At 37.8% G+C, this 22757-nt stretch overlaps 1 protein-coding gene across 3 annotated transcripts in view; it reads left to right on the forward strand.

Annotated features, from left to right (window-relative positions):
• SPECC1L (sperm antigen with calponin homology and coiled-coil domains 1 like) overlaps positions 1-22757 on the forward strand; it is a 67678-nt gene that overhangs the window by 13680 nt on the left and 31241 nt on the right. For 2 of the 3 annotated variants that reach the window (XM_032199028.1, XM_032199025.1), the window contains exons 3-9: positions 4567-4726; positions 5721-7354; positions 8818-9025; positions 16120-16193; positions 16680-16855; positions 18649-18812; positions 20496-20587. In XM_032199028.1, coding sequence (XP_032054919.1) covers positions 4567-4726; positions 5721-7354; positions 8818-9025; positions 16120-16193; positions 16680-16855; positions 18649-18812; positions 20496-20587 — 2508 coding nt within the window. The remainder of the gene's footprint in view (positions 1-4566; positions 4727-5720; positions 7355-8817; positions 9026-16119; positions 16194-16679; positions 16856-18648; positions 18813-20495; positions 20588-22757) is intronic. The other variant, XM_032199026.1, reaches the window with a different exon arrangement.

Here is a 22757-nt window from a genome sequence, read left to right on the forward strand (position 1 = left end):
AGATAGGCCATTTAAATAACTGGCAAGACCTAGAATTAAAGAAGTGGTAATAGTTGAGGTCTCTCTGTAATAGCTATGCAGAGTTACCAAAGTCAAAAGGTGTGTCCCTTTCTTACAGTCTTGCTGCTGTGTTATGGTTAATGGTGGTTAATATTGCTTCTGATGAACTTGCAAGCCAGGTTTTGGCTAGATTTTTCTCCCTGAGTCCCCCTTCTGCCCCTGCCATCCAATTTAGCTTAACTTGAATACATCTTTTGATGGTTGTTGATGCTACTCGTTTTGCATTTCTAGAAACCTCCCAGAGAATACGGAAGCAAAGATACTTTGTAGTGTACTTATCGAGTTTTTTATGTGATACCTCTCGGTGAGGTAAAGGAGGAGGATGATCTAACACTACAGAAATTTGACCCAGTATGCTTTCACAATTTCACTTCTTATATTAGTAACACTTCTGGCAATGCTTGGATGTTGGATTAGAATTTATGACTATTGTATGTTTGAGGTACAATAAAACATTTTCCCGTAATTACTAAGACTTATCTCTGCTTTGTGTTACAGCCAGGCTTACTCATACAGTTGGATGTCTTTTACTTGTCAAGCTGCTGTTGTGCCAGCTGTGTGACTTAATGACGACTTTATCTCCTTTGAGTGTTCCGTACTTACACAACAAAGTTAATTGCTTATGTTTTGGGGCTTATAGATATTGTCAAATCACATGTATAATTCCTGGCTTGAAAGAAATGTCAATAACCAGTTGTATTATTTTTAAAATAATTTTTCGCATAGTTCAATATTTGACCTTGTCAATGAAGCTTTTGGCATACTGTTTTCCTTACAGAAGCTTTTAGGATCTTCTCTTAGACATGATGAGTTAGTGTGTGTTTTATAAATTCCATTTAATATCCTGGGGAGGGGGGAAAAGCATGGCTGGTAGTAGATAATTAGTAACTTAATTCAGTCCTCAGAGTAAGTGTGCATAGAGATGCACAAAAACTGGTTATTGAATGAAAGGCAGCTGTAGCTGTTAAGAAATAGAAATAGATGGGTACAATACTATCCCAACCTTCAATTCAGTCAGTAATAATGCTGTGCAATCAAAAATGACTTTCTAATTACAGCATGTTTTTTTTTCTGTCTCCTTCATGATTCATCCGTAGGCAGGTGTTTAGCTGTGGGGGGACCTTTTAGCTTTGAGTTGTTCCACAGATTTGTCCTTTTCTGGGGAGTTTCCAGAGTATTTGGACAGTGTGTCCAGGAAGAAAGTGTGAGACCTACCCTTCTGTACAGCTGAATGCTGTTCCAGGGGTTGGTCTGTCTGCTTTGCAATGCCTGTATATGTATTAATGCCTGGTTATATATCAAGGAACTATTTCAGAAGCTTGTTGCAGTCAGTCTTGGTTTGTCTAAGACTTTGGTAGATGTTCAGCACCTCCTCATCTCCCCACACGTGCCATTACAGCAGAAGGTTAACTGCCAGCCATTTCTAGTTTTTAATCTGTTAGAAAATATTTTGGGCAAATACCAGTGTATTTTTCCTTTTAAGATCAGTATTTTTAGGCTTTTTTAGCTAATGAGCTTGTGATCATGCTAATACAACTAATTAGACAGCCGCTGTACTTCATGCAAATGAACTGCAAAATCCAGTGTCCCTGAGGAGTCAGGGTTTGGACACTAACATTTGAATATTAAAAATTAGAATGTGTTTTCAGTATTCCTCTGTCTAGGCTTCAGTATTCTATTTGAAAAATGCAGTAACTTAATTACAGATTGTTGTGAAGTTTACTGTTTGAAGCCCTCAAATACAGCGACAGTGAGCATCAAAGAAAATCCCACGTAGGAGCATTTATATACATATACATGTATATATGGGATTTGAATGAGGTGCAGTAAATAGCATATACATGTTGAGAAACTAACATCAAATGAATTAATAGAGGTGACCATTCAAGTTTCATTGTATTAAAAGAATAAAGTTGTGGGGAAACATGGTATATAAATTTTATAATTATAAGGGATTTATTTTTACGTAGAAAATCAGCATAGGTCTAGATGAGCACTTCTAATTATAGCTTCTGATTTTTTAGATTTTTAAAGAAGGGTTTTTATTGCTAAGTAGGATTGCAACGTTTTTCGTAAATGGGAGAAGTTGTTCTTCATCAAGAATAAACTATTTGATAAACATGTGACATTGATTTCCGTTCCAATAAAAATACTATAAAAATACTTCGGTTTTTAAAGTCAAGCACAGTTGCTCTTATGAGCGTACAGAAGAGAGCTGCTGGTTTGTAAGTTTTCCAGAGCTTTGCTAAAGAGTTTTCTCTGCCAAGAGTGTAGTGTTACAGGTTTGAGAAACTGTTTACTAACTGGCTGCGGAGGAGGCTGTGCCTTCCAACCTAGACTAGAAATGGGGTATGTGTAAGGCAGAATAAGAAGGGTTGTCTTAAAGCCCTTTGCTCAGCAAGGACTGGAGGTGACTAATGTCACAAAGTGTGTGTTTTATGTACTGTTTTCTTTCTTCAAGCTGAGTCACATCTTGACCTATTTGGCTTGATAACATGTACTCTAAGTGTCTAAAGCCTTAATCTAATTTCCCCACTGTTTTAACAAGGTAAAAAGTCTGACAGCTCATCACCTGAACTCTCTTGTTTGCCAACTGATGTCAGAGTCAGTAGCAAATTAGAAAAGGCACCGATCTATGTCTTTCTGTAATGCGCTGTTCCAGGTGATAGTTGCATCAGAAAATGGTTTTCTTCCTGTCCCCACGCCCAGAAAATGAAGTTTAGATTAGATACGTCTGATTGGATTACAGGTTACGGGATTGCCAGCTGGTGAGTTTGTTTGCTCCCCCCTGTTGCCCGCAGAGCTTTCCGACCTGGTAGCCCTGCCGCAGCTCCATCCTCCTGACCTCAAGCTGCCAGTCTGCAGGCTGCAAGCTCGTGGATCAGGCAGCGATTGGGCTCCTGGGAGGAGGGAGCCCTTTGGAAAGGCTTTGGCTTACACAGCACCGTGTGGCAGTGCGAGGAGAAAAGCAGAATGGCACAACAGTGGCTCTTTTGTAGCAGAAAGGCATTTTAAATGCACATCAAAATACAGTTTTGGAGTGATAGGTTTTCCTCCAGCCTTTCATGATCCACTTCAGAGGGCTGTACCGCGTCCTACATGATTTAATAAAAACACCTTTGTCCTAGCAGATTTTACCCTTACTGATACCTGCTTCTGCCTGATGATTATCTGCATTTCTAATGACTGCATGCAGAACAAATACATTATCTTCCCCAGCTCCCTTTTGTTTTGCAGCTGCTCGTTGTAAAGGGCACAGATCCCATCCATGACCTTTGCACATCGCTGTTATCAATGTTGCTAACTGTTCTCAAATCCCCAGCTGTAACTCAGCTGTAAAAAGCTATAGAATGGTAAGAGAGGCAACATTGGTTTTATCCGTGTAACTTCTTTGTTAATGTATAAAATCATGTCTGGCATATAGTCTTTAACTTCTAGCTTACATACATATTTATATTACAAGCCTGCAGAATTTGTAAGCCATTATGTAAAGCAACTGGTTAGGTCCTGAGCACTACTTTTTAGTTGGGCTCTGAGACTTCAAATGTTTTATCCAGCTGAATAATGCAGTCACTCAGGGAATACTTCTAACACAGGTGCTTTCTTTTAACTTTTTTGTCCTTATAATGAGAAGAATGTTTAGCATATTTAGATTGTTTCTCCATTTAACAAATTGCATTTTAAAGAGTGGTACAGTCTGCCAATTCATACTTAGGAACTTAGAGTTTTTAGTTTGCTTTATGGTGAAAGATGTGTTTGCTGTTTGGGAATCTGGCTCTTGAGGTCCCTTTGCTTACTCTTGTCACATTCCAGGCAGCGTTTGTGGCTAACAGTAGTTTCAGGAATGATGTTGGGAGGTCAGACAAAAAGTTCATCAGCCAAACATCCTGTCTCTAAGAGTGCCTAGTAAGGAGCATGAAAACAAGGCAAAGGATATGTGGTGAGGGCGGCCCTTCCCGTCCCCTCCCCTCTCTGGTGGTTTGTAGGTTAGCATTTTGAGCTAAAAATGGTATTTTATTCATCTTGGATTGATTTCTGTTGTTTGGTTTGTTTTTTGTTGTGAACTTGTCCACCAGAAGATGCTTGATCATATTCTCTTGAAGGATATTATGGTTACTTCCTGGTATTTGCTGGTTTAATTGTGTAAAAATAGTGTTAATTTTTATAATTAAGGAACCTTTCAGTCGAAATTCAGAAGTGTTAGGCTGCGTTATTACTGTGATTTCATTATTGTTTTTTTCACCTTGGTATTAAAACATTAATCATTCCCTCTGTCTGGGAGAGGGGAGGCAGTTTCTATGGTCAATCACATGTAAGTAGCTGAAGTTAAATTTCAGCTCCCTTCCTGTGCACTGTGCAGTGCATCTACACTTCACCATACTTGACTAGACACAGGACTAGTCAAATATGTACTTTTTAAACTTACGGAATCTTTACCAGGAGAAATGTTGGCTATGCAGACTTCTCTGCCAGCTGTCTTAAAGCCACATCTTGCCTTTCTTTCAGACTAAGAGTAACGATGACCTCTTAGCAGGGATGGCTGGTGGCGGTGGAGTGACAATGACCAATGGTGTCAAGGCAAAGAAGAGCACTTGTGTATCAACAGTGTCTTCAGCTGCAGGGACAACCATGAACAGTCTGGAAAATAAGCCTAAAACAGTTGCAGGTAAATGGATATATTGATCCTTAAAGACAGTAGTTGGGGGCATTTTTATTTTCCTGCTGTGTAGTGTGGATCCAGATTGCCTTATGAAGTAGTTGGTAAGGCTGTGGTCAAATCAAATACCTTCTCTGCTTTGGCTTTGATCCTCTTTTTTCCTGTTTTGTAATATTGTAATTGCCTCTTTGGAGGCTGCTTCTTTTAATTTTTTTAGTGCTGATTATGTAACAACTATATAATACCAGGTAATGTAATTAATCTAAAGAATTATAGTTTAATTTGTGTAAAAAAAAAAAAATAATAATCCATGGCACAAGCATTAGAATTTGAAGATATGATTGCTTGTTACAGTCAATGTTTTGAACATTCTTTATTGTATTATAAAAATAGAGATCTTTGATAAACTGTTCAGAAATGTGCAGTTATTTAGTATGTTACCAGTTACCGATGGAAATATGTCTTGCTTTCTGTTGCTGTGTTTTGAATTCAATAATGCTTGCAAAGCTATAAATCATCTGGAAATAAAGTAACAGTAATTCATCCTTGTCTGTATGAAATGTGATGAACATAAAAAAAAAATAAGTCATTTAATTTGGGGAATCACAGTACACAATTCATCTCTTAAAAGCTTGCATTCAAATTTACTGAAAACAGAAAAAATTGAACTTTCAGGAATAGCACTGCTGTATTTTTTGTACAATTTGTCAGAAACTTTTGGAAACAAAAAGCCTAGCAACTCTTAACAGTTAAACTAAGATCTGACTCATTTTCAAAATACTGGTAAAATACAGCAACTGGAAAAGCATGCATCAATTAAAAGATAACTCCATTGATTCATAAGAAAGATTATTTAAATGTTAACTGTAAATTTATTTTATGGAGTGTGTTTGCCAGCATGATTTAAAAAAACAGCCACTGTAGAGCTGGTACAAAACACACAAGTCTTATGTTACAGTGCTGCATTTTAAATAAATGTTCCTAACTTTCAAAAAATACACAGGTACAAGTTCCACAACTAAGCGTAGCACTTCATCTGGAAATAAAGAATCAAGCTCTTCTAGAGAGAGGATACGTGATCGTTCCCGTTTAAGCCAGAGTAAAAAGCTACCTTTGACTGGACAGGGGACCAATGATACGGTACTGGCAAAACGTTCCCGTAGTCGCACCAATCCAGAATCGGATATTCGAATGAGTAAGTCCAAATCAGACAATCAAATCAGTGACAAAGCTGCATTGGAAGCAAAGGTGAATGATCTTCTGACGTTAGCAAAAACTAAAGATGTGGAAATCTTGCACCTGAGGAATGAACTAAGGGACATGCGTGCCCAGCTGGGACTTAATGAAGATCAAGTTGAAGGTGATGAAAAATCTGAAGAAAAAGAGGCCATTGTTGTCCATCAGCCAACTGATGTAGAGTCTACGTTGCTACAGTTACAGGAACAAAACACTGCCATCCGAGAAGAGCTCAACCAGCTGAAGAATGAGAATCGAATGTTAAAAGACAGACTGAATGCATTAGGCTTTTCTTTGGAACAAAGGCTGGACAACTCTGAGAAGCTCTTTGGCTATCAGTCTTTGAGTCCTGAGATTACAGCTGGCAACCACAGTGATGGCGGTGGCACTCTGACGTCTTCAGTGGAAGGTTCTGCCCCTGGATCAATGGAAGACCTGTTGAGTCAGGATGAAAACACTTTGATGGACAATCAACATAGTAACTCCATGGATAATTTAGACAGTGAGTGCAGTGAAGTTTATCAGCCACTGACATCAAGCGATGATGCCTTAGATGCTCCATCATCTTCGGAGTCAGAAGGTGTACCAAGCATAGAAAGATCTAGGAAAGGAAGCAGTGGCAATGCGAGTGAAGTGTCTGTAGCTTGTCTGACAGAACGGATACATCAGATGGAAGAGAACCAACACAGTACAGCTGAAGAGCTCCAAGCCACGCTTCAAGAGCTTGCAGATTTGCAACAAATAACACAGGAGCTAAACAGTGAGAATGAAAGACTGGGAGAGGAAAAAGTAATCCTCATGGAATCTTTGTGCCAGCAAAGCGACAAGTTAGAACACTTCAGCCGTCAGATTGAGTATTTTCGGTCTCTTTTAGATGAACACCATATTTCATATGTAATCGATGAAGATATGAAAAGCGGTCGCTACATGGAGTTAGAGCAGCGTTACATGGACCTCGCAGAGAACGCGCGCTTTGAGCGAGAGCAGCTGCTAGGTGTTCAGCAGCACTTGAGCAACACGTTGAAGATGGCAGAACAAGACAACAAGGAGGCCCAAGAAATGATAGGGGCATTAAAAGAACGAAATCACCACATGGAACGGATCATTGAGTCAGAGCAGAAAAGCAAAACTGCAATAGCATCTACCTTAGAGGAGTACAAAGCCACAGTAGCCAGTGACCAGATTGAGATGAACAGGCTGAAAGCTCAGTTAGAGCATGAAAAGCAGAAAGTGGCTGAGCTGTATTCTATACACAACTCTGGAGATAAATCAGATATACAAGATTTGCTGGAGAGTGTCAGGCTGGATAAAGAAAAAGCAGAGACATTGGCCAGCAGCCTGCAAGAAGAGCTGGCACACACTCGCAATGATGCCAACCGGTTGCAAGATGCCATTGCTAAGGTAGGATTTACATCCTGTGTTTTAACATCACCCGTATATCATGACTATTAGTGTTGAACATTGTAATTCCTTCAGAAGTAAAGGATTAGTCACAAGGTTAATCAGATTATGGTATGGTTAGGATTAGTGACTTTCTTAACTTTTATTATAAAAATGCTGTAGGCTTTTTTTAAAAAACAAAACAAAACAAAAACAGGTGCACTGGTGCATTCAGACGCAGCATAACTGCTTGGTTACTTTTTAAAATACCTGTATTTAAACACCAATACTTATGTCCAGGGTCAAACTTGTACGTTATCTTAAATACTGCTTGAATTTTGTGCTTACATGTAAATCGTATGCTTTTTGCAAGAGTTTCAAGGAGTTGGTGCCAAACTGGTGAATGTCACTGAGAGGGTGCCTGGAGTAAAGCTTTGAGGTGATAACCCAGCTATTGATGACTTGTAGAGCCTTTCACCGGTGTAGAGAGAATATTTTAATGTTTCAGCTTATTCAGGTTGGTTCAATTAACTTAGAATAAACTAAGGCAGAGAAGTGTTGTCTAATGGAGAAATGACTAATTGAGGGAGAAAATTACATTTGGTGAAATACCTTAATTTACTAAATAAAGGTTTTAGTTTTAATTGGAGAAAAAAAATACATACATTTTTAACTGATCCTTAAGTATGGCAAATATATAAAGGTTTTTGATAATCATCCGTCCAGGAACAGCTTGTGTGTTAATTGTGTTCTGGATGAAAATGTTTGAGTCCTAGAGCAGCTATTTGGATTTAAATGAAACTCATTTTATCTAGCAAATGTATTGCTTATGCATTTGAAGGTATATCTTCCTGATGAGAAAGTTTGTTTAATGTCTGAGCTTTGTGTTAGTTGCAGATCAACATGTTACTCAAGATGATCAACAGCTGGTTAGAATCAACCTTAATTTGAGATTTAAAAAAATAGAATAAAATTTTAATAATTAAACTTGGGTAGTGCTATTAAAATAAATACCCAAACAGGTGATTTAAAGTAGGGCATTTTGTGGATTAAAATTGCTGCCTGTGTTGACCTGCCCAAAGGCATGACCCTAATTTTTGCTGTTGGGCATGGGAGTGAATGTTAGAGACTCTGATCTCAGCTTGTTATTTAAGTTGTAGTTTCATGAGGCAGGGTAAAACGGTCTTGCTGCTTCTGAAAAGAGGTCTACTACCTTTCCCTGTGTGTTGTTTTTTTGGTTTTTAATTAAGCAGATCAGTGGCTTCTAACACTCCTCTTGGAAGTACTTCAACTCACACATACACACAAATGTGAAACTTGCTACTAGGTTAATAAAACAAATTCTCATATCCAACAAGCACTAAAACTGATGCACAAAAGAGTGGACTTTTTTTTTTTTCCAACCATAAGTATGCTCATTACAAAATTAAGTGCGTTTTAAAATGCAATCTATTTAGTTATGACATGTGGTATTTCTTTTTCAGGTCGAAGATGAATATAGAGTGTTCCAAGAAGAAGCCAAAAAACAAATTGAGGATCTTAATGTGACTCTAGAAAAACTTCGGACAGAACTAGATGAAAAAGAGACTGAGAGAAGTGACATGAAAGAAACTATCTTTGAGTTGGAGGATGAAGTAGAGCAGCATCGTGCTGTGAAGCTTCATGACAATCTCATCATATCTGATTTAGAGAGTAAGTGTTACGAGTTCTTCTCGTGAGAGAAATGAGAATTTAAGAACCAATGAAACAGAATGCTGAAATACTGAAAATATTCTCACTTGTGTTTTGTATGTCTGAATTCAAGTCAGACAGGGCTTTACAGAGCCCTTATAATGCTAGAAAAAAAAAATAAAGTTGGCTTTGCTTCTTCAGTCCTCATAGTAGATGGTGTGGGAACAAAAATCTGTGAAATGAGAAGAAACGTGTAATCTGACAATGCTGTTTTCAAGGTATTTTTCAAAGTAGGAGAACGTGTAATTACATGTTTAATAATATGTTTAATAATAGTGTACTAGTTGTGTGTTTTGGAGACTAGATGATTGATTTACTTTCTTTAAGAATGCTCTCTTTTTCACGTGCCCAAATATCAGGATTACCAGGTAGCTTGAGAATGTTTAAAACTGATTTCTCCCACCTGAAGAAAGACCTTTTTAGTTGAGAAATGGATAAATAGAAGTCCTGAAAGTTGGACTACTGTCAAGTCAAAGCTGACTTGACAGTAGGGATGTATTATGCATCTTTTCCTGCATAGGTTTGCTCAAGTCATGAAATTGATCTGTGAGCATAAAAATTAATCTAACAAACTTCAAGCAAGTCAAAGTAAGACATTATCTGTTGACTCACTGGAGAAGAAACTGTTGGAGCCTGTAATGAAATTCATGTTTACTGTATACTTGTCTATCTGTCTGTGCCTTAGTTCCCTCTCTGATCTGAGACCTGTTCAGACATTCCTACCACAGGCTGGAATTCTGCAATTAGTCTCCATCTAAACAAGAACTTGGGCAACTGTACCCTGTGGGAGCTGTATTTGCACAATACTACTTACAGGGTTCAAATATGTGCTATGCTAAATAAGACAGTGAAAAAAACAAAGCATTATTCATTTTCACAGTGAGTGAAATATTCATAGAAAGTATTTTAAATTTGTCTGCTATCAAAGAAAAGGTGGTGTTTAAAGCAAGCTAAACTGATTATTCATCTGAAGACCAATGTCTTCAGACATGTGGCTGTCAGCTTTGTTTCCCCAAGCAATACTTCCTTATCTTGAAAGACGATCACTGTTTCTCTTTACAAAATTGATGTAGGTTTTTATTCTGCTCTTTTTGCCTCCCTTTCTTTACCAACACGAAAGCGAGGTCCTTTTTGGGAGCCGGATCAGAGGCATATGGTCAACGGCTCTGACATTGGTCCTGAAGTCATTTTATAGCAAACACTTAAAGATGGAACACTTGTGTTTATTTTTCTACTTGCTTTTTTTTTTTTTTTTTTTTTTGTCTTAACTGAAATACATTCATACAGGAAACAGCACCACAGTCAAGTAAACATTTAGGTGTTTACTCAGTAATGCCTAATTACAAGGCAGCTCTAATTTTTAGATGCTTTTGCCTTGGGGATAGGACAAATGGTTTTGACAGATGTCTTGTAGGAATGTTTCTGCAGTCTCACAAAATAGCTGTCAGATATTTCCCTTAAAAGGGTAAAAAATCTGGTGGAAGAACTTCTATTTATGCTGAATTTTTTCAGCAAAAATTGTAATAATCTGTTACTCATCTCTCTAGAAATAGTTCAGAAAAAATCAGCTGGACTGATAGCCTGGTGTGGTTGGGTTAGGGGAGAAATCGGCATAGTTATAGGCAAGAAGGAGAGTGGCATCTAGTGGCCATAGGAAAGGATGGCACCCGAAAAATAGTATTAAAATAAACTTAAACAAAAAACAAAAATGAGGAAAAAAATAGAAAAAAAAATCCACAACTTTCTTGGACAGATTGAAAACACCGTTTATTATGGGTTCTTAGTTAAGGCTTAGGCTGGAATTTCTTGGTGGTAGTCTCTTAGGCAGTGAACTTGTAAAATATGACTAAATCTTGCATTTGCCTAGGGGCAAATACGGGAGAATTTGAGAGAGTTTGTCAAATGGCAAAATCACTGGGTGAATGAAAGTGGTGGTAAGACAACTGATAAGTGACAGGTATTAAATGATAGAAAATTACCACTGAAAGAATTCCCAGAAGACAGACTTTACAATGGGGGTAAGATGCTTCATAGGTGAGCTGGCATTCAGTTTAGTGGCTAATTAACGCTAAATGGTAACGCAGGAACATGGAATGAATGCCCCAACGCTGGGACTTAGGGCATGCTTCATCGCTGGCTTTCCAAATGCTAGGAAGAAGTCCAAGGGATGTGTAAGGAAATGTTTCACAGTGATCAGAATACAGAGTTACCACGTTTCAGCTCTTACTATATGTGTGCCTGCAAAAACTGTCATCTCTCCTGTAAGGACAGCAGAATTTTGGCTGTGCTGATTGAAAGCACACAGCGTACTCCTGCTGTCAGTCCACATGCGGCAGGACCTGCAGCCAGCGCAGCTGAACTTCTTACTGGTGGGGTGAGGAGTTGTAAGCAAATGTGATTCTGTGTTGTATCTAAAAATGAAACATTAACTTGGAAAAAAAAAAACAAAAAACAAACAACAAACATTTCTTAGATTTCTTTAAAATGTTAAATTTCTTAAATAAAAAAAAAAAGACACATTAACATTAAATACAAAATATAGTGAGTGCACTGTGAAGAAGCAGCCTTTGGTGGAGATGGGTCTGGAGGTATTTGGTGGTGGTGAGGGGCTGGGAGAGGGCAGGAGAGGGAGGACGGCAACAGGAGGGGGCCGGGCACTGCACTAGGTGGCGTGGTTGCTCAAGTTTTCATGTGTGGTTTGGAAAAGTTTCAGTAGTCAGGTAGCAGAGCTGTCAGTTCATCAGCTTTGATGACTAAGGGGGTGGAAAGGAAGCCTTTTATTCTTCCAAGAAGTTAACAAATTAATTTGTGGGGAAAATTTTGTATCCTGGTTTGCAGAAAATTGATGTTTGTGGGTTAACTTATAAGTTGTCAGATGGTTCTTCCGAAGCCTGAAAACACTGCTGGCATGTTCTCTTAGAACTGTGTTAAACATAGCAGTTCTCTTTATCCATAAGGATTTAAGTCCGAACATCTTTTGGACGAGGGTAGGTGAGTGAGAAGTTTGATATGTCCAATGGTCAGTGAATAAGCAGTTCTGTTGGAGGGCTGGCAGAATTAGTTTTTAATGCTTTATATCTCATTTGAAAAGGACAGTTATGAAACTAAATTCTTACAAATGGCGTTTTGTCCTTGCCTACCATAACGTTAGAAAAGTCAATTGAATGTTGGTTTTTAATTGTTTTTTTGGCTAACATTGGACACTTGATGTGCATTTGTCTTGCTGTATAGACCTCCTGGCTGACAGGGGTCAGCTCAAAAGCCCAGCAGATAAGCAAATTGCCTGAGCCTTGGTGTGTTTGTGCCCAGTGCCTCTTGCTTTGTAAGGAAGCTGCAGTTCCTAGTAACTGCTAGGCTGATAAAGCTCTGTACAGATGTCCTAATGCTGGGATAGCCTTTTCTGTGTTAGTACAAAGCAAAACAAAGTAGCTAGTACAGAAACTCTGAAAACCCTCTGTGGATCCATCTCTGTCAGGATGAATTCACAGAATCACAGAATCACAGAATTTTCTAGGTTGGAAGAGACCTCAAGATCATCGAGTCCAACCTCTGACCTAACGCTACCAGTCCCCACTAAACCATTTCCCTAAGCTCTACATCTAAACGTCTTTTGAAGACTTCCAGGGATGGTGACTCCACCACCTCCCTGGGCAGCCTGTTCCAGTGCCTCACAACCCTTTCAGTGAAGAAGTTCTTCCTAACATCTAACCTAAAACTCCCCTGGCTCAACTTAAGCCCATTCCCCCTCGTCCTGTCACCAGGCACGTGGGAGAACAGGCCAACCCCCACCTCGCTACAGCCTCCCTTGAGGTACCCATAGAGAGCGATAAGGTCACCCCTGAGCCTCCTCTTCTCCAGGCTGAACAAGCCCAGCTCCCTCAGCCGCTCCTCGTAGGACTTGTTCTCCAGACCCCTCACCAGCTTCGTTGCCCTTCTCTGCACATTTAGCATTGCCTGTCGAGAACCATAATGTCATTTTGTGAAACTGCTGCATATTGTGAACATTTAAAAAAAACACATAGGAAACATCTTCATATTGTAACTTTTCTTCTTTCTTTTTACAAAGATTATTGGAATTAAACAATGGAATGTTCATGCTCATCCTCACCTTGTAGGGAGGGATTCTAGCTTCTAACTGTAACTAGTAAGAGGTACAGTATGCAGCGATGCTTTATGGCATCCTTATAAAAGTAGGATGGCATCCTATTCCTTCCTCCTGCCTCCAGCCCTAGTTTGCAGTTTTTAACACTTGTAGTCTGCATTTCTTGGAAGTTATTTTGCTACCTTTTAAAAAGCAAGGACTTGTCAAACTGTGATTTAAAATGCAGACAGAATTGAATCCTGCAATAAAACATAAGTAGCTTGCTGATTTGTGTATTTGATATCTTTAGTTATCCTACTTGTTTATCACAACGGCTCCCTTGTTCTTTACTTACCTCCAGACAATAGTTATTTTTCCTTTTATCTCAGTCCTCTTTCTTGTCTCCTTAAAAGGAGGACGCTGGATAATGGTGGAAGGGAAGCACCTGCCCACTGTACTGAAAACTGCAGTGCATACAGGTGTTAGGGGGTTGTGCATATTAGAGAAGAACTAGGGAGGCTGTGAAGATGCACAAAGGATGGATACCATAAAGAAGGTGTGCAGAGGCTGCTGCCTCTCTGCCTGTTCTGACTGATGGAGTTCTCGGGCTGTGACTGGTGGCACAGTGCTAAGAACAGAGCTCAGACTGGATGGGGTGAAATCACCTATCTCAGTCTTAATTTCTCACTAGGTTTCAAATTCTTGCAGTTGCTAATTGGTAGTTCTGTCCAGTCCTATTTTTTTAATCTCTGATAGATTTGGGGTGGGGGGATGACTGTTTCCAACAACTGCTGTCAAATGCTCTGTATTGTTTATAGTAACTGCAGAATATTCTGGCCATTGTGTTTTACTTCAAAGCATAAATATACTAAAACCTAATGGTGCGTTTCATATCTCACAAAAGCTCAAAACAATGGTATTATATAAGCTTTAACTCTGAATGCAGTTATAGTTTCTGGTTTGTAGCTATTTTTAGGCGAGCTACGGCTTGTTAGCACAGATTTTATTTTTAAAAACATTGAACTACCTGTAAAAAAGAAAATGTTCATGCTCTAGATTTCATTTCAAAGTGCTACTGGAAGCTCTTTAGGTTGTGTTGACTTGCTGTCACTGTTGAAAATTACCTAATTTGCAGTGTGTGTGGTTTTTTTTTGTTTGTTTGTTTTTTAACATTTGTTTAAAGGAAAAAATGCTGTGGAGGGGGAGCAACTTTTGTAAGTTTGACCTAAAGCTGGTATCTAAATGCTGACTCTAGCTCAGCCAAGTTGTATATAAATAGAGAAGCTAAAAATTGGAAAGCTCTGCTTGAATATCATGGTAGCATGAGGTTTGGTTGGCCCGCTCTTGGGCTTGTCTTCAGAACTCAAAGATCAGTTGGATGCGTCTTAAAATGGGCAGCCTTGTAAGAAGGAGATATGTAAAGACATACGTCTAATTTTAGTGTTTCAGCTTTTGCAAGCCTGAGAGGTTATCGTGTTATCAGGCCAGCTGAGCTCTGTATCGTTCTTGTAAAGAAATCAACTGTGGCGTTTAAAGCCTCTGAAGTTGGGACCATTGAGGCAAAGTTCAATTAGTTCTTCTAATGAAGAAACCAGAAGGAATTCCATCACTGGAAAGTTTAAAATGTTCTTATGAACCTTGTTGAGGTTCTTGATTGTACACATCAGCATAAATCAGTTTGTTGCATTTGATTTGAACAATTGGAAATGCTTGCTGTCTTCCCGTTAGTCTGCAGCAGCTTCATCTTTATTGTTAGGAAAAGCTCTTTGACAGAAGACAAGGAGTACTGAAGTTATGGCTTACTTGGGAAGATACTGGTATTGATGGGTGTTGGCAGAACAATGACTTTGAATAAACCCTGGATTCAGTGCTTTTCCTGAGGCCTGAGAGCCAAGTACGAATACTGGAAAGTGGTTCATCTTGGAAAATCAGACACACACCCAACCTGTGTCAATTGGTCTGTATGTGTTGGGCACGCTTCAATCTTTCTGTGAAAAGATCATTGCTAATACACAATGAAAACATTTGTTCTAAGCAGATCACGAACCTGAACTGAAACCCCCAGTTAATCAGTTGGTCCATCGTTTTTACTTTATGAAAATAATTGAACGATGCTATGGAAATGAAACACCCTAGAATCCAAGGATCAGTGAAGTGACATGCTAATTAGAAATTTATGCTGTGTTCTTCTTCATTAATTACTTAGCTATAAGAATGGAGTAATCAATCACACTGTCCTTTCGTATTGAATCAAGTAACAAATGAATAATAATTGCAGTTGCCAGTCTGTCAGACGCTGCATTAGGGTTTGGTACTGATCAAGCTGCATTTGCTTCTGTATCGCTGCTGACAGATTTAAGGGCCCATCTCTTTCATAACATGATCTCATTGATTGTTTGTCCCTTTGCTGTAAATATAGCTTGTTTCAACTTCATATAATAGCTTGACAGACAGGAATGTAAGGATTTTATCCTTGTTGAAGGCATAGCAGTGGGTGTTATGTCAGCTGCTTTGTGGCAGAGGAGTAAATTGTGAATCAAAAGGCTTAATGTATCTGCAGCTTGTGGTTGAAGAGGAAAAGCCTCTAGATATCCATAGTTTTAGGATCCTTCCATGTTAACCTACCTACCTTGTATGTACTGGTTTTGTTTGCTGTTTGCTACTGTTTTATCATTTTAATGTTTTGACATGTAGTGAAGAGACTGAGATTTGTATAAAAATCGATGTGGTTTATGCTGTTCCCCTACCTGTCATAGAGCAGTATGTACTTATTGATGACTTCTGTCAAATTGCTTCTGATCATATTTTTCTCCAGATGGCTCTGGTTATAAAATATATATATATATATATATACATGTATATATATATATATATATATATATATATATATATATTACAGATTGTTTCAGTTACTATTTCTTAAGTAAATAGATCCCTAGATAAGATCTTACATGGAATTTTACTTTCTTTTCAGATACAGTTAAAAAACTTCAGGACCAAAAGCATGACATGGAAAGAGAGATAAAGAATCTTCACAGGAGACTCCGGGTAGGTTAATACCTAAAAACTTGGAATGTCGTAAGACCTGCATGTGAAATTGTCAAAAAGTGGTATGGCTGGATGTAATACCGATACAATTACTTCTGAGGAGAAAGGCATCATAGGGGAATATATTTACTAACCTACAGAGACTAAAAACTAATTTTGAAAAATTGTCTTTTAAGTACGGTATCGGGATTAGGAGAAAATATTTGTAGTGAAGAAAACAAATATGCATTAAACTATGCATGAGAAGACGAAGGAACATTATCTCTGTTTCTAGAAAAGAAATTCATGACCTTTTGAAGTTGTTTCCAGCAAAACTTGATCAATGAAAGTTGTAAGTTATGTTACGCATAATGCCAGAGACGAGTGCCTTTATTAGACCTCTAAGTTGCTTCCTGTAACGGCAGAGGGAAAATATGAGTAATATGGATAACTTCAACTTCGCAATTCTTGCTGCAGCTTTCAATGTAAAGTTTGATTTACTTCTAGGAGGAGTCTGCAGAATGGCGTCAGTTCCAAGCCGATCTACAGACTGCAGTGGTTATAGCAAATGATATCAAGTCTGAGGCCCAGGAAGAGATAGGGGACCTAAAGCGTCGATTACATGAAGCTCAGGAAAAAAATGAGAAGCTCACTAAAGAGTTGGAGGAAATAAAGTCACGCAAGTATGCACAAAACAACAGGGATATTGTCTGTTTTGTAGGGGCGTTACAGTTTTGGAAATCCAGTATCTTAACTGTTACTGGGGCTCTGGATGTTTGTAAATTCTGTCACTGTAAAGATGTGTATTTCAACAGGCTGCTTTATGCAGGCTTTCAGGGAGTCAAAATAAGTAAGCTTAGAAGAAAAGTATTTGTTTCTTTATTTTGTATACTATTTATTTAAGAATATTTAGTTTGGCACTTTTGTAAAATCAGGTTGTGATGGAGGATTTTTCCCAGTAACATTTAGACTTGATTTAATTTTCTTCAGCATGAAAAACAAGCAGAGTTAGCTTTTCTGTACCATCATTAATACTTCCCTTTAGTAGCCAGGGCTTTTGGTGTGATGGAAAATACGACTGTAGCTTTACCTGAGAAGAAACCTTCCTCTGCATGCATCTTGTACTGTTTTCTTTCCACTGGTAATTGTTTCTGGAAATAATTAGAGGTGTTTCATATAAAAATTAACTTTTAAAATAAAACATTTCAAATTATGATGCTCGAATTAGGTCATACAATTAGTTAAAAACTGAATCCTATGTCTTTCAGGAGTGTTAGTCATCAGTAACTCCATAGAATAGCAACATCTTGGGCAGCACCATTTTAATCCTGACTTCATTGTCTCTAAATATTGAATAGCTTACAAGTACAGTAATGATGTTTGCAATGTGTATGTGTTGTTTTTTTTTTTGTTTGAGCTATTTATAGGACACATTATACTTACCTCCAATCCTACTTCCAATGTAGGCTAGGAGAAAAGTGTGGGAAAAACATGATAGGGATAGGGAGAGCAAACTGGTTACACTGAAAGTGGAAAATTATCTGAATGGATGAGTGGTGGTTGTAAGCCTTCTTATCTGAAGTAGGATCATGAAAGTGAGAAGGGTGAACACTAATACATTTTGGCAAGAACTGTAATTATTCAATTACTCCTCGAAAATGAACCTTTGAGGTTACAGTTGCACTTCTGAAGGCTTGCTGACTATAGTCATATAAGTAAGGTATATTCCTTACTTGTCTACATACACACAGCATTTGACATTTGACTCACTGTAGGCAAAGAACAAGGAGACAATTGAAATAGAAATGGAAAATGATATAATTACTGTATTGGAGGGAAGGTGGTGAGAATGTATATTACAACATCTGAAGCAAAAATCAGACAATGTTTAATTAGTTCAGGCTATAGAAAATAGGTTGCTTCAAACCTATTTTTTTGTCTTGGGAGTGACAATGAATACCATAACCATGATAAGTATTCTGTTCTAAAATTCTAAAGTTTTTGCTTCAAAACAGATTTGGATGCTGCCTAGACATTAATGCTAGAAATATATTATTCTCATCTCCTTACTCTTGATTTAAATTGTTTTCTCTTTGTGCAGGTAGGAAAAAAAATATCTCCCCTCTGAGCTGATTATTTTCATGTGGTAAAATCTTTAAACCTCAGTTTTTCCTTGTATGCATCTATATGTATGTATTTGAGAGGGGAACAGAAATTTAGCCTTAAATAGACTATTGATTTGATAGATTTCTTTGCCTGGTGCTTAAGCTGTCTGGCTGACAAATAGTAAGAACTCTTACATTGGTAATTTAGGGCGATCATCTATTCCTCAATTACAGTGGAAAGAAAAATAGGTTAATGACTGATTTTTTTTGACCATAGATTTTAATTTGACTTCAAATTTGTGTTGATTTTGTAACACTTTGTGTGTTAAGATGTTTTTAAATGCCTTAAACAGGCTGCATATTGATTTCAGGCAGGAAGAGGAACGTGGCCGAGTATACAATTACATGAATGCCGTAGAGAGAGATTTGGCAGCTCTGAGACAGGGAATGGGCCTGAGTCGCAGATCATCCACCTCCTCAGAGCCAACTCCTACTGTAAAAACACTCATCAAGTCATTCGACAGTGCCTCCCAAGGTAATTGTCTTCAACCAATGTAGTGTCTGTACTACGTTATGTTTTTTGGGTATTTTGACTTGGGCATTTCTAATGGCTTAGCCAATTCAAAGGTAAGTTGTTTTATTATACCATCATGATTTATAAGTGGTGGCTGAAACAAATCAACCTAAACTTGATTGCACAACAGCTTGTTCACTGTGGTTAAGGGCAAGCATCCTTCTTTGTTTTCTGTTTTTTCTTCACTGCTGCAGTGCCAGTGTTTCACATGCTAGATGCTTTGATTGTGCTCCCATATATTAGAAATACATAAACACGCAGTACATAATTGTAGCTGGAATCACAGCTGACTGCAACCTTCCTATTAAGTTGTGTACATGGTGTGCCAAAGTAAGCATTCTAAAAGCAATGGAATGGCTAGAGCCAAGTTTGTTTCTTTTAATAACTTGTGTTTGCATAGACAAAGTGCTAATGAAAGTTAAAAATAAGGTCCAACCAATATCACTATTAGAAGATAGGGGGTATAATTTCTGAAATGAAAGGGATCTCACTGTTGAGACAGTGGAATTCACTGTAATTTTCTGATGGTGAAAAAAAAGATACTATTGTCCTTCTCTGTAGATGAGTAGAATAAGAAAACCAAGTAATTCTTCTGAAATGGGAAACAGGTTTTAGGTTTGATTGCATGTGAGATGTTGTATGGTTTAAAACATTTTCTTCACCAAGTCTTTTGTCCTTGAATTTCACTTATGATAATGTTGCTGTGAGCTTCTGAAGTAAAAAGACCTTGCTGGAAGTAGACTATATTACCAGAGAGATTTACAGTACCTGTATTGTGCATGGCAAATCGATTTTCACACCCTTAAAGACTGAAAATGTAGTATGCTATAGAAGTATCTCTATTATTTGGTGATTCTGTAAATGATTCTATTTCCTTGCATATTTTCTTATTTCATAGGTATTAAGTTTTTGATTTTCCTAGAGTTAACTTAGAAGGTTTTCCAATCTGTTTTGGAATAAGGTTCTATCTTGCCGGAGTTTGGTAAAAGAGTAAATTCCCTCTGCCTTCTTTTTCACCTTTTATTTTAAGCTGGTATCTGTTGTCTTCAGCATTCATACCTAATCATGATGTTAAGGAAGCATATGACTGACTCAGCCAGCTCAGTGTTTATCTGTTTTCATACTTTTCTAATCATAGTATTTGTTTAATTCAAAATTTGGATACTCTTACATAACAGTAGGCCTACATTAGCTATGGACTATGTAGTAGTGATGGCATTGGATTGAAAATGAGAAAGGAGAAGCAGGTGACAGTGGATATCTTTCCTGTCTTACTGTCCCAGGAGCCTGCTACCATCTCTTTAACTATCTGGAAATCAGAGAACTAGCAATGCTATCATTTACATCTGCCAGGGTAATAGTATCCTGCACCTTAGCCGTGTCCACCCTGCAGTAAACTTAAATGTTTTTACCATGGATAATATATTCAAGACAGAAAATGAATGTAATTACAGAGGATTGAACGTGTAGGCAAACTTCTGAATGATTTTGCAGGCAGTTACTAATTGAAATTTTAAAAGATGTGATCTGGTAAAACCAGTAATGTAAAATGCAAGGAGAGTGTTTGCTATATGCAGCCAGTCTCCTTGTTCATTGCAATATGGTGCAGTGCTCACAATGGTTTCCTTTCTGTGTGTCTGCTAGTTCCAAGCCCTGCTGCTGCCACAATTCCTCGCACTCCCCTGAGTCCAAGTCCCATGAAAACGCCCCCAGCTGCTGCTGTCTCCCCTATGCAGGTAGGTGTTTTATAACTGCATTTAATCCTTCTTTGTGAAGAAGAGCACATGAAACTACAGCCACTACTATTGTTTGGCTTTGTGGGGACATAATGATAAAATGCTTCTTCAAGTAAGTAGCTACTAAAATGTTCAGTCTAACAAAAGGGTGCTTCTCCAAGGAAACCTTAGAGAAAATGACACTTAGACAGCTGCATTCGAAATGTAAGAATTCCCTGGTTTTGATACAGATGGAGCCCATGTCTGTTCCTTCCTGATCACTGCACCTAAGGTCCACATAGAAATATCTCCTTAAACTCTTATTTTCTTGTAAGAGGTTATTATAACTTAGGTATGTTTTCTTACATGTCCTGTTTGTATAACATCTGTTTAAGCACTGCAACTGAAGGAAAAGTTACAAAACACACATATACTACATTAGTTCCTTTGGAGTCCTTCATGGAGAACCATATTGTAAATAGAAGATTTGGCATAATTTGGAAATTCTTGTTAAATATTCTCAACCCTTGCTATTCCTGCAGTACTGAGAAGGCTATGAGGAAAACTTTATCTACATTCCTTAGATTTAGACTTGCTGTTTGTCAGTTGTTAGTCCTGTGCCTGGAATGGAAACAGCAGTAATCCCCTTCAGGCAGTGGTCTCAGATCTGTGCAGAATCTGTCAGCAGTCATCAGTATAAATGTATCCCATGTTGCATGGGCTTTTGATATCAGACCTGACCAGAGAAGAATGAAATCATTGTAAATTGATTATCTTTGTTAATTTTGTGCAGACTGAGAGTTTTGTCCAGTTGCTGATTGTACTGTGTATTTTGTGCTGTCCCCTTTGAAGCTTTGTCCATTTATTCATCTGCTACAGGAGTCTAGGTACACTTAAGATTGCATCATCAGTAGTGCTCAGCTTTATAGATCATTGCTGTTTTTATGATCTCACTAGCTGCATGAAGAGAGACTTCAGCAAAAGCAAACAAGCTTAAGGACAAAGATGGGACCAGATTCTCAAAAAAAAAAAAAAAAAAAAAAAAAAATTTTACTCCTTTAACGTCAGTAATTCTCCCCTTGCCTTCATGATAATGCTGGAATGACTTTTTGAGAGCTTCTGCTATTTCCTGCAGTTCAGTCACTCCTGACAACAATTTTCTAAATTATTTAAATATGACATTCTCTGACATGCTTTGTTTCTGTTGATCTGTCTCTATATTTCTGTTTATTTCTGTGCTTTTGTAGGAAGAAGTACACTTAATGTCATGTTCTAAAAGGCTGGACTTTGGCAGTACTTCTGCTTTGGCAGTCAGAGGGCTTCTTGACCAAGCCCAAGGCTTATTTAACTTTATTTAACTGAAAATACTGTAAACTTGATCAGATGTACTGATCTTGTTTTGTTGTACTGTTTGCCAAAATTACTTGAATCTTGAATTCTGGTATAGAACCAAGTCATTAATAGCTGGACACTCATTAGTGGCAAGCATTGACTGAAAGACAAAGGGGAAGGCATGTAAATGAAAATAGCTTCTATTGTCTTCTTTGATGATAGGTGGTTTTCTTGTAAGTTTTTATAATTATGCTGAAAGCAACTGGGATTTATGATCTCTGTTACATAAACTTCATTTAAAGGATGTTTTCTGATAGAGAAGGGGTTCAGGTTCAAAAACAATTTTCATCTTTTCCTTTGCTTCATTTTCATATTACTACTTTGTTTTCTACTGTTGTCTTCTATATTATTTTTTACTTTTTTTCTCTCTTGTAGTTGAAAAGTAGTATTTTTATAAGTAGTTGCAATATGAGTTGATGTAGAGGCTCTCTCATCTTACGGAACACATCTGTGGTTTAAGATCTTGAGTAAAGGTGGAAGAGATGATCTTGGTATGAGTGTTGCCATGCTTATTATCGTTAATGTCAGGTGCTTTTGAATGCAGTCACACAGGAAATATGAAGAAATATGAATACTGAGAAACTCAATTCGTTTTGATATCACGATAAGACGGATTAGCTGTCAAAAAGATTCTCCAAGCACAGCTGCATTGATATGTGGTCTCTGAATAACCTGTATCATTTCATTTTTATATTGGACTGTGACATGAATTTCCTCAATCTACAGAGGTTTTGCTTGATTTGTTTATCTTCACAGTAATGCGTGCATGGATAAGGGGAGGTGTTCTTAAATATATTTT

This window comes from Aythya fuligula, chromosome 17 (genome assembly GCF_009819795.1).
Source record: "Aythya fuligula isolate bAytFul2 chromosome 17, bAytFul2.pri, whole genome shotgun sequence".
Classification (NCBI taxonomy): domain Eukaryota; kingdom Metazoa; phylum Chordata; class Aves; order Anseriformes; family Anatidae; genus Aythya; species Aythya fuligula.